At 42.7% G+C, this 12,898-nt stretch overlaps 1 protein-coding gene across 2 annotated transcripts in view; it reads right to left on the minus strand.

Annotated features, from left to right (window-relative positions):
- Positions 1 to 12,898, minus strand: part of COLGALT2 (collagen beta(1-O)galactosyltransferase 2) — an 87,800-nt gene that overhangs the window by 14,507 nt on the left and 60,395 nt on the right. For both annotated transcript variants that reach the window (XM_019739235.2, XM_019739073.2), the window contains exon 6: positions 12,452 to 12,571. In XM_019739235.2, coding sequence (XP_019594794.2) covers positions 12,452 to 12,571 — 120 coding nt within the window. The remainder of the gene's footprint in view (positions 1 to 12,451; positions 12,572 to 12,898) is intronic.

Below are 12,898 nucleotides of genomic sequence, written 5' to 3' on the forward strand. Positions count from 1 at the left end.
CACCGTGTGATACACCAGCATAACTTCACTCATCCAGACTGAGATACTGTCCAAAGGGTGTGATTAACTTACCCTTCCCTGGCATAGTAAAGAGACACGATGATAATCCAGTTCCACTTGTGATCAAATGATGTGAAGTTCTAGAAGGTAGTGAGACAGCTTTCCTAAGCCAAACACATGAGCTGAGCTCATGATTTCAACCCCGACCCTCACAAGTCCATTTCTGGGAGTACACAGTGCATGTGTTTCTGTTTCCATCAGCAGCACAGAATGTTTGAGTCTTTTTTGAGCCACTCCACTCCTCATGAGTTTCTTTTAACATCAACAAATATTTATTGAGGGTCCACCATGTACAGAGTTCGGATTTTAAGAAAAAGAAACTTAACGTACAAACTCCTCCCGTTCATGTTGTTTGAGAAGCTGTCTAGCTCTCCCTCCGTGGGCCTTAGACCTGGGAGGGGGTTGTCTTCTGAATTACCCTCTCCATGCTTATAGCCTGTGTTTGGTAGTCACATGGTCTGTGTGGCTTGAACATTTCAGCCAAAGAGACTGCTTTGAGCCACTTTGCTCCATCAAACACGGGGAGTCATTGTGTACACAGGACAAGTATCCCAAAAAAGTCCAATGTGGCTGGCTCATGAAAACCACCATTGAGCAAAAATATAAGCAATATGCCTGGGATTTGCCACTGAAGACAGAGCTAAGCCATAGAGGAAAACAGGAACTAAGATGAGTTAGACCTAAAAAACTTACTCTGTGGTTGAGAAGGCATGTGTCTTTGTTGACATCAGATTTGAAAGTAGGTATGTTCCACCTTCTATGTGGGGTCATTTCTGACTCCATCATGAATAATTTATTCAATCCCTCATTGAATCCTTCCTTATACATAGGCCCTCCCTGTATCACCATTTGGGACAACGTGCTTCATTGGCTCCTGGATAGTTTCAAGATCTACGAATAATAATGGCTATTGTTATAGAGTTATTACTCACTGAACTCTGGGCTACACTCTTTTTTTAAAAATCTTTACGTCTTTGTTTTAAAGATTTTTATTAAAAATATAGTTAACATACAACATTATATTAGTTTCAAGGGTATACCATAGTTATTCAAGATTTATACACCTAAAGAAATGATCACCATGATAAGGCCAGCAAAAATCTGACACTGAACTACATTATCATAACATTATTGACTATTTTCCCTATGCTGTATATTACATCCCCGTAAGTTACTTGTTTTATACCTGGAAATTTGGACCTCTTTTTTCCCTTCACCTTTCCCCCCTTTTTAATTTTTCAATTACAGTTGACATTCCATATTATTTTATAAAATTTCAGGTGTACAGCATAGTGGTTAGACATTTATATAATTTAAGAAGTGATCCCCCTGTCTACATAGTTATTACAATATAATTGACTATATTCCCTATGCTTTACTTTACATCCCCATAACTATTTTATAACTGCCAATTTGTCCCTTCAAGTCTTTCAGTCTGCCCCCAAACCCTCTCATTAATCACTCCAACAAATCTAGTACCCATCTGACATCATACATAGTTATTACAATATTATTAACTATATTCCTTATCCTATAACCAACATCCCCATGACTACTTTGTAGCAACCAATTTGTACTTAATCCCTTCCCTTTTTCACCCATTCCCAAAACCCCTCCTGTCTGGCAGCCGTGAAAATGTTCTTTGTATCTATGGGTTTGTTTCTGTTTTCTTTGTTTCTTTCTTTTGTTGTTAGATACCACACGTAAGTGAAATCACATTGCATCTGTCTTTCACTGTCTGACATACTTCACGCAGCACCATACCCTCCAGGTCCATCCATGCTGCCGCAGATGGCAAGAACCCATTCCCTTCCCTGGCCAAGCAATATTCCATTGTATATATGTACCACCTCCTCTCTATCCATTCATCAGTCAACGGACACCCAGGCTGCCTCCACATCTTGGCCATTGTAAAAAATACTGCAATGAATATACGGATGCACACTTCTCCTAGAAGGAGTGTTTTGCATTTCTTCAGATAAATACCCAGAAGTGGGATTACTGGGTCCATCTTTGTCTCTTGTCATAGCCTTTGTTTTAAAGTCTATTTTGTCTGGTATAAGCACGGCTACCCCAGTTTTTCTTTTCTTTTTTTTTCTTTTTCATTTCCATTTTTTTCCACAGATGAACCTCCAAGGCTGAGATATCCCTCCTAGTTCTCAACAGCCATGTGGAGGTTTGGTGCCAGCACATTTCGAGTCTCTGCCCATCCTACCAGTCTCGATGTGGCTTCTTCTTTATGTCCTCAGTTATAAAACTTATGTTCAGCTAGACTTCAGATGGTTCTCCAGATTGATTTTTCTATAATTTAGTTGTAATTTTAATGTGTTCACAGAAGGAAGCAGGCACAGTGTTTATCTACTCCGCCATCTTGGATCTCCTCTTGACATATGTGATCACAGTTATTTAATTTTCACAACATGTACCATGGGATAAGTAAGAGTGTCCCTATTTTTACAGATGAGGAAACAAAGTCTTAAATAACTTGCACAAGGTCACAGAGCTGACAGAGCTGTATTTAAACCTAGGTCTGATTCCTGCACTTGAACCCTTAAGCCCCACTCTACCCTGCTCCGAAAGTTAGTCTCTGTCATGAAATTGACCTTGGGCAACTGGTCTGGGCTCACAGTAGCTCAGTTAGCTACTGAGAAAGAAAGGCCACTGAATCTAGAGCCTGGGTGGCGGTAGTCACCAGAAATCTCCAGGGTCTCAGAGGCCATCACTCGTTCACCACACCCTGTGCAGATGGAAAAGACTCCTGAGTAGGGGCAGAATATTTAGAACTACGAACAAAGCTCTTTCTACCAATTTCCTAGTAAGCCCTCCACCTCAGTTTTTGCTTTTTCTAATTTTATACATGGGCACGCAAAATTTAGCAAGGATTATTTGAGATAATTGCCTGAATTTATACCCCCCCCCTTTTTTAATCTAAAGTGCATGAAAGGGTACAAATGGAAATTCCTGGGTGGCCATCCCTTGTTGCTCTTTCTGTGGCCTACACTGGAGCACACGCCATCCAGCATACAACATACTATACCAGCCCAGTCACGCTTGGAAAAGTACTTGAGAGATTGTGCTTGGACTAAATCCTAACCCTTCTCTGTAGTTTCTCCTGAACTTCTTGGATGCTACAGCCACCGTCCAAGCACGACCTCACTCACCACATGCTTGGGCTGTTTCAGTGGTTTTCACTCCTGTGCTCTTCGTCTTGCATCATTCCAGCTCATTCTACGCACTGTTGTCAAAATAATTTTCTTCCTCAAGAACAGCTCTGTTCTCAAGCCTAACAGTCACGCTTGACACTTAAGTGCTTTAGAGTTTAAGTGCTTTCAGATTTGCTACATCCATTTTATATTTTCACTTCTTTTTTGTTGTTTGTTTGTTTGTTTTCACAGATGAATAAACTGAGGGCTTGCTTTGGCAGCACATATTCTATAGATGAAGAAAATGAGACCAGCCCAGATGTAGACCTGCCCAAGGTCAAACAGTGAGTGATTGGTGGAGCTGGAACTCAGTTTTTAGACCTTTTGACTTCAGATTCAATCTTCTTAATAATCTTTACATGACATTCTGTTGCTTTCAAATGTTGGTGCTGAGACTAAGCACCTAAGATTTCCCCTTGCCTCATGCTGTGATTTGCAAGACCAATCTCTTCATACCTTATAACCCATTTACTTCTATCACTTTTAAAAGATCTAGCCTCAGGTCACTCGTCCACACATTTTCTGTAACGCTCCTAATGTACTAATGAGTAAGTACACGCAGAGTGATGAGCACAGCGCTTTTAATATGTGTCAGCCATGATTGTTATACCCCATCTCCCACCCCACTGAAACTCTCCCCGTCTGATCTCTGAAACCCCAGTCTGCAATCTGCAATTCACAAGCTTTCTGGCATTTTCAGTCCCTTCACTTTTCCTGAATGTCTCTTGATTTTCTTTTGAGGACACTGTCTCTCTTTTGCAGTCAGAGTGGAAGCTGATTTTTCTCATACCCCACAACTCACTGTTTCTCTTTCATCCTTCAAAACTCCCAGGTTCAATGAAGAAATGTGAGCACCCTAGACTTCAGCCACTGACAACTCTAGCCTCTGGCTCGTGGTCTCACTGTGCCTGCCATTGTTCTGAGAAATCTCAGCATCCACATAGCGATGCATTCAGGAGCCTGTTGACTTCTAGGTCCATAACCTTAGCACCAACAATTATGCTTTCAGGGACCCACTACCTTGTCTGCGTCCACCACACCCATTTTATGCCCTTGCTTCTATCAGTGCCCAACCTAGATCTCATGATCTAGCACTCTAACTGTTCCTTGTAAAGACTCTTGAATCTCTTCCATTGATCTTGTTTGGTAAAACCCCAATCCTGGTTAAACTCAATTGTCCACTTACTCAGCACCAAGAAAAATATTGCAAGAGAAATTCACACAGTTGTTTTGACTGAGTCATTTCAAAAGTACAGCCACAGATGTCCAATTGGCACTCGACACTGCCAAATGATGCAATTATACTTCCATAGAAAATTAGATTTCTCTCTGAGAGATCTATTTTCTCGCTCCTGAAATCTCCTGCATCTCTCTGGAGCTGATGACTGGACTACATACATCATAGAGAAAATATTCAAAGTCTAATTAGACCTGTCATTTCCTTCAACCTCAAGGAAACCCAGCTGTATCGCACCTACACATTCTGCCGTCCACACATCAGCCACAGTGGAAGGAGCATCCCTGTTCTGATCTAGGACAACCTTTCCACCTTTGCTGGGTTTTCTCAAGGACTTCAACCTTACAATCATCAAGTTCCGCTTATATGTTGGATCCTTCTCATTAGCATACAAACATGCTAAAATCCTATCTTAAAAAATAAACAATGCAAAAAGTAAAACAACCTCTGCCTTGATCTGTCGCCGTTACAGCCACCATTCTATTACTCTATTCCCCATCCCCAAAAGATTCCACTTTCTCATCTCCCCATGGTCCTCTTTTCAGCCCACTCCAATGGGCTTGTGTCCCCACCATTGCACTGAAGGGGCTCTTACCAAGGTTATCACAGATCTCTATCTTGATAGAACCAATGATCAATTCCGTATCCTCATTTTACTGGGCTTCTCAGCAGCATCTGGCTCCTTCTTGAAACGCTTCTCAGTTTTTCCTTCCAGCTTTCTGGCTGTTCATCTCCCCCAAGGGATCTGTCCTCCTCCCTGCCCTCTTCTCTTTCAGAGTTCTGTGACTAAACAAGTTCACACTGTTCCATGGTTTCAATATCCTTTTAATGCTAATGACTCTCAAAGGTCTCTTTCCAGCTGGAGTCTCCCCCTGAACTCCAGACTCATATAGCCAAATCTCCTCATCTTTTCATTCAGATGGTCAATAAATACAGTAAGCTTACATCACTGAGGCTTCTCCCCCCAAATCGTTTCCCATGAAGCCTTTCCCATTTCATTAAATGGTAGACTGGGCCAACGTCCTGCAGTCATCTTGATGCCTTTCTTTCCTTCATGGGCTGCATCCAGGGCTCTGTAAGTCCTGTTGGCTCTACCACCAAAATATATCCTCAATCCTCCTGCTTCTCATCACCTCCCTGCTATAACCTGCATCTCAACCACCACCACCTCTCACCAAGAGAGGTGTACTGGTCACCCTACACTTTAGTGTCTGTACCACAGGCTGAGTGATCTTTCTAAATGTACAAATCACATCATGCCACTGCCCATCCTCCACCCTGCGTGGAATCCCATTACTCTTAGACTAAAATCCAAATTCGTTACTGTGGTCACATGATCTGGACAATTCTTCGCCAAGACTGCCTCTCCTTCTACTCAATTTCTCATTCTGTGTATTCCAACCGCACTGGCCTTTTGTTCCTGGAGCACCTCAAGCTCTTTCTTAACAGCCTTTGCATGTGTGTTGTTCTGCTTGAAAAACCCTTCCTCCAAATATCCATGTGGATTTTTCCTTGATATGTCATCTATCTCTCTGTGTTGGAATATAAATTCCTTGATGGCAGAGCTTCCGTCGCTTTGTTCACTGCTATTTCACCAGCATCTCGAATAATCCATGGAACGTAGTGTTTAATAAATACTTATAGCCTGACTCTCTCTTCTGAAACCTTGCTTGGCTCCTTACTACTTTTAGGATGGGCGTTCTGTTTTAGCTGAGCATTCTAGGACTACAACAGTGAAACCACCCCAACTCTCCAACTTTATTTTCTTCTATTGTTTAAAGGCAACTCTCTTCCAGGGTGAGAATAATTCTTTTTTTTTTTTTTTTTTTTTTAGTTTCAGGTGTACAAAACAAGATTATGATTAGGCATTTACATACCTCACAAAGTGATAACCCCAACAAGTCTATTACCCATCTGATACCGTACAAAGCTATTACAATACCACTGACTACCCTCCCTATGCGTTACTTTACATTCTGTGAATATATGTATATATATGTATACATGTATGTATACATATATATATGCACACACACATATATGCACATATATATTTAGTTATAATTGACATTCAGTATTATTTTATATTAGTTTCAGATGTACAGCACAGTGGTTAGGCATTTATATAATTTATGAATTGATCACCCCGATAAGTCTAGTACCCATCTGACACCATACATAGTTATTACAATATTATTGACTATATTCCCCATACTGCATTTCACATCCCCATGGCTATTTTGTGACTACCCATTTATACTGCCTAATCCCTTCACCTTTCTCACCCATCCCCCTAACCCTTTTTCCATCTACTGTGTTTCCCCGAAAATAAGACCTAGCCGGACAATCAGCTCTAAAGCATCTTTTGGAGCAAAAATTAATGTAAGACCCAGTATTATATTATTATACTATATTATATTATATTATATTATATTATATTATATTATATTATATTATATTATATTATATTACATTATATTATATTATATTAATGACCCTATTTTGCTATTTTATAGTAAAATAAGACCGGGTCTTTTATTAATTTTTACTCCAGAAGACGCATTAGAGCTGATTATCTGGCTAGGTCTTATTTTCGGGGAAACAGGGCAGCAACCATCAGTTTGTTCTCTGTATCTATGAGTCTACTTCTGTTTTGTTTGTTCATTTATTCTGTTCTTTAGATTCCACACATAAGCGAAATCACATTGCATCTGTCTTTTGCTGTCTGACATACTTCATTCAGCACAATGCCCTCCAGGTCCATCCATGCCACCGCAGATGTCAAGAACCCATTCCCTTCCATGGCTGAGCAATATTCCATTGCATATATTTTTTATTTATTTTATTTAATTAATTAATTTTTATCTTAAAGAAGTCCCTCTAGGGCCGGTCCGGTGGCTCAGGCGGTTAGAGCTCCGTGCTCCTAACTCCGAAGGCTGCCGGTTCGATTCCCACATGGGCCTGTGGGCTCAACCACAAGGTTGCCAGTTCAATTCCTCGAGTCCCGCAAGGGATGGTGGGCTCTGCCCCCTGCAACTAAGATTGAACACAGCACCTTGAGCTGAGCTGCCGCTGAGCTCCCGGATGGCTCAGTTGGTTGGAGTGCGTCCTCTCAAACCACAAGGTTGCCAGTTCAACTCCTCGAGTCCCGCAAGGGATGATGGGCTCCGCCCCCTGCAACTGAGACTGAACATGGCACCTTGAGCTGAGCTGCCTCCCGGATGGCTCAGTTGGTTGGAGCGCGTCCTCTCAACCACAATGTTGCCAGCAGTTCGACTCCCGCAAGGGATGGTGGGCTGTGCCCCCTGCAACTAGAAACGGCAACTGGACCTGGAGCTGAGCTGCGCCCTCCACAACTAAGATTGAAAGAACAACAACTTGAAGCTGAACATAACCCCCCACAACTAAGATTGAAAGGACAACAATTTGACCATTGTTCCCCAATAAAGTCCTGTTCCCCTTCCCCAATAAAATCTTTAAAAAAAAAAAAAAAAAAAGAAGAAGTCCCTCTAACATTCCTTGCAATACTGGTTTAGTGGTGAGGAACTCTTTCAGCTGTTTCTTATCTGGAAAGCTTTTTATCTGTCCTCCGATTCCAAATGATAGCTTTGCTGGGTGAAGTAATCTTTGCTGTAGGTCCTCATTTTTCATCACTTTGAATATTTCTGCCAATCCCTTCTAGCCTGCAAAGCTTCAGTTGAGAAATCAGCTGACGGTCTTATGGGAGCTCCCTTGTAGGTAATGAGTTGCTTTTCTCTTGCTGCTTTTAAGATTCTCTCTGTCTTTAACCTTCGGCATTTTAATTATGATGTGTCTTGGTGTGGGTCTGTTGGGCTCATCTTGTATGAGACTCTCTGTGCTTCCTGGGCTTGTATATCTAGTTCCTTCACCAGGTTAGGGACGGTTTCAGTCATTATTTCTTCAATAGGTTTTCAATTCCTTGGTCTCTCTCTTCTCCTTCTGGTACCCCTATGATGCGAATGTTGTTACGCTTGATGTTGTCTCAGTCACCCCTTAAACTTGTTTCATTTTTTTGGATTCTTTCTTTCTTTTTGCTGCTCTGATTAGGTGTTTTCTGCTTCTTTATCTCCTGATTCGATCCTCTGCTTTATCTAATCTACTGTTGATTTCCTCTAATGTATTCTTCTTTTCAGTTATTGTTGTCTTTATTTCTGACTGGTTCATTTTATGGTTTCTGTGTCCTTCTTTATGATTACTATCTCTTTATTGAAATTCTCACTAAGTTCCTTAAGCATTCTTATAGCCAGTGTTTTAAACGCTCTTTCTGATAGGTTGGTTGCCTCCATTCTGTTTGTTTCCATTTGTGGAGGTTTTTCCTGTTCTTTTATTTAGGACATGTTTCTTTGTTTCCTCATTCTGGCTGCCTCTCTGGGTTTGCTTCTATGTATTAGGCAGAACTCCTCTATCTCTCCATCTTTGCTGGAGTGGCCTTATGTAGTATATGTCCTGTGTGGTCCAATGTCGCAATCTCCCTGATTTCCTGTGCGTGTGTTCCAGAGGAAATGTCCCTTGTGTGTGTTATGTGTATTGTCTTGATATAGTTGACCCTGGATTGCTTTTGGTGTGTCAGTGGGTGGGATTGACTCCCAGGCTGACAGACTGTGAGGGTTGGCTTTATCCACAGTTTATATGAGTTGCTGTGTGGGGGACTGATGCCTCTGGTTTGGGTGTGTCCTTTGTGGGGTTAACCAGGCAGTGTTCTGGTGTGGTCGGAAGCTGGTCTCTGGGTGTGTTGTTTCTGGTGTCTCTTGGAAGGGGCTCCCATACAGGCCTATTTCAGCCTTGTCTGTGACCAGCCTTGGCCTATCTGGTAGGAGCTACATAGCTGTATGTGGTTGGTTGCTGCCTGTGCTGGACCTGGAGGCATGTGGGGGTGGCCTTGCTGTGAACTGAGGCTAGCTGTCACAGGTATTGGGCCCGAGGCTGCTTAGCAAAAGGCCCAGGACCCCCTATGCCTGTTGCCACCTGCCAGCTACCTATAAGGCTCCGCCGTTGAAAGAACTGCTTAGGTGCACAGGCCAGGCTGGTTGACCCCATATTGAGAGTGCCTGGTAATGCAGCCCTAGGTAGGTGGGGCTAGGTTCCAGGGAGTTACATGGCATGGGCAGTGGTTTTTATAAAGTTAATGCAGTTTTGGTTCTTACACTGGTGCCGGGCCTGTGACCACTGTGCAAAAATGCCCTGAAAACACCTTGGCAATCCACTGCTTGACTCGAGCTCCCAAATCCCTGAGAGCTGCCCAAGAGTAGTTGCAGCACAGGTTTTTGGTCACTGCCCAGCACCAAAAGTTTCCTGGGCTGCAGCAGGTTGTCCACTGCTTGTAAAAGGCTTCCACAGCTTGTGGGGCATGGCCAGCTGCTCCGTAGTCCAGAGTGTTCCGGCCGATGCAGTACGAGCTGTGTATGGCGGGGACCCAGGGTGTCACCAAGGTGGTGCGCATGTGTGGATTTTTCTAGCTCAATGCAGTCTCAGATTTGGCCTTTTGGGGGAGGGTTCAACATAGAAAAGATGGAGCCCTCCTGTAGGCTACCTGTGAGGCAGGCTCCACAGAAGGACAATGGCTGGTCCCTCCAGTCCTCGAACTGAAGCCTCACAACTTAGTCTTTCCCTGTATGTCTTGGCATCTTTCGAGTTGCTGCCTCTCCAGGGGAGACCAGGTGAGTGTTTACAAGCAAGTGAGTCTGTGTGCAGTCCCTCTAAGAGGGTGTCTGGGTGTCTAGACACCTTCAGTCTCACCAGGATGGACAGTCAGAGTCCTCACTGATTATCAATGCCAGATGTTGTGGGACTCCCCTTCCCTGTACAGGAACCCTTAGCTGGGGAGCCGGGTGTGGGGCTGGGACCCCTCCCTCCTTTGGGGTGTTCAACACTCTTTGTGGGTTTGGCGTCAGCCCATTTTGCATCTCCGCCCCTCCTACCAGCCTCACGGTGGCCTCTTCTTTAGATCCTAAGTTGTAAGTTCTTTAGATCTAAGTGATAAGTTCTGTTCAGCTAGTCTTCAGATGACTCTTGAGGTTGATTGTTCTATAATTTATTTGTAATTTTGGTGTGATCCTCGGAGGCAGCAGGCAGAGGGTCTACTTAACCTGCCATCTTGGATCTTCTAGGAATTCTTTTTGAACAATATCTTAGCTCAGCCTGTTTCCTCTGCCTATAGTGCCCTCACCATATCACTTCTTTGGTTTAAATTCCACACTGCTATCAAAGCCCAGCTTAAAAACCCCTGGGACTTGACACTCTCCTAGATCACACCAGCCCACAGCAATCTCTCCCTATTCCAAATTTCCTATTGCTCGTATATCTTTCACAAAGCAGTATACTACATCACTGGAGTCTTTTTGTGTCTGTTTTCTCTCCCCATTTAAATGTTAACACCCGAAAGAGAGAACTGGTTATACAATGTTTTGAATTTCCAGTACCCTCATAGAGTGGTTCACATATTCTGGGTAGGCATTCAATGTTTGCACATGAATCTAATGCCTATTCTAATGCTTCACTTGTTGTAGTCTATTAGCAGCTCTTTATTTACTGCTCACTGGGTTCCAGAGGCTGTGCAAAATGCTTCTGACATCTGTTTCATCTTTTCTAAGAACACTTTACAGATATGATTTCATCATCACCATCCTTTTATTAATCCTACATGGTCCTCTGGCCGGTATTTCTGCGTTATTACCCTCAAAGGTTTATTTTCCAATTATTTTCTTATTCCAATTATGTTCTATCTTTTGAAATTCAGAATCTGAAAATTTAACAAAACTATAACTAGAGAAGGCAAATACAAGAATTAAAGAAGAGGCCACTAATAGAGTGCCTGAAGCCAGCATTCTCTGACTACAAGAGTGCCATCCTAAATCCAGATTTCACCTGGACATTTCTCTGCGAAAATCCCTTTAAACACTCCCCTTCTTTCAAGAAAAGTCCAAAATCCTTCTTATACATCAGAGGGCCTTTTGGCTGAATTCCTGCCCACTTTCTAGTCTCCCTTCCCGTTGCATCTCTCCAACTCCCCCCAGCCCACCCACATACGCACAACCTATGCTCTAGTGACGAATAACAGATTCTTCGTGAACATTCAATGCAAATATTCCCTCCTTTGGGAAGCCATTTCCGACATCCTTCCCTAGGTGGGGTGCATCGTTATTTTCTCTTTCAGCCACCATTGCACATGATACATAATAATTAGTGTAGTTACTGATTATTGAGCAATTCTGATTATTTACCAATTCTGAACTCATGCTAGACCCAGAGGCAATAACAACACAGTGTTTAAGGACGTGAGCTCTGAAGAGCGTGAGATCGGTTCAAATCCCAGTGTGTCATTTGTTTAGCAGAATGATCTAGGGCAAGTTACTTAAACTCATTACACCTCCATTTCTTCATCTTTAATATGGGGATTAGAAAACAAACAAAAAACCCTTTCGTTGAGTTGTTATAAGGGTTAATGAGACCATGTACCAAAAAAATGCTTATCTGTTACATCATAAGCCATGATTAAGTTCAAATCATAATTATTGTTATTAGACCTTTTTATATATATCATAGAGAATCATCCCCAAAACGCTAAGTGTTTTCATTATGTCCATTTCACAGTGAAAGAGGTTAGATGACTTACCCAAAGTACAAAGTCACAGAATTAGAAAGCAGCTAAGTTAGAGTTTAAATCCACACCACAAAGCACCGTTATAGCCCTTATGACTGTGTGTAATGTAATTGTGTACCCAGCTCTCCCCCTGGACAGGACGCTCCTTGAGGGTAAGGACTTAGTCATATTCATATCTTACGCAGGAAACGTTCAAGAATAAATGAACAAATGAATAGCCAAGGTAGACTGATGGCTGTGAGATTCCAGTCCTGGGAGAGGGGAGAAGTGGCTGGTGCTGTCACAGTGGTAGTAGGACAAGAGCCATCACCAGGCTCCTGGGTCACTCACTCATTGCTTCTATCTGCACGTGGATGAGGCTGTCAACATCCTCCTGCAGAGTCTGATGGGGCTTCAGGGGGATGGGCAGGTAGCCGTAGTGCTCTCGGTTGCAGAGGTACATCTGGATGCCTGAGAACCCAAGAGAGGGACAAAGACAGCCAATCAGAAAACACACTTCTTAGTACTGTAGTAACAGCTCTGGAAAAAGAGGCTGGACTGTGGCTGATGCTGGGTTTGGCAATAAAATGGAACAAGTAGCTGTTTCAGGCACTGTCTGGAGACCTCAAAAATGCTCCTGTATTAAGAAAGTATAACACAGCATTGGGGGCTAATAAAAACCCTGGGCCATTCTTCAGCTCAGAGGAAATTGATTTTTTCTCTCTGAAGAAAAAGCATACTTGTGGCCTGAAATGAACACAAAGACATGAAGGGATCAAAAGGGAGGCAAGGAATTCC

The sequence above is a fragment of the Rhinolophus sinicus genome, linkage group LG17 (assembly GCF_036562045.2).
Source record: "Rhinolophus sinicus isolate RSC01 linkage group LG17, ASM3656204v1, whole genome shotgun sequence".
Lineage (NCBI taxonomy): Eukaryota > Metazoa > Chordata > Mammalia > Chiroptera > Rhinolophidae > Rhinolophus > Rhinolophus sinicus.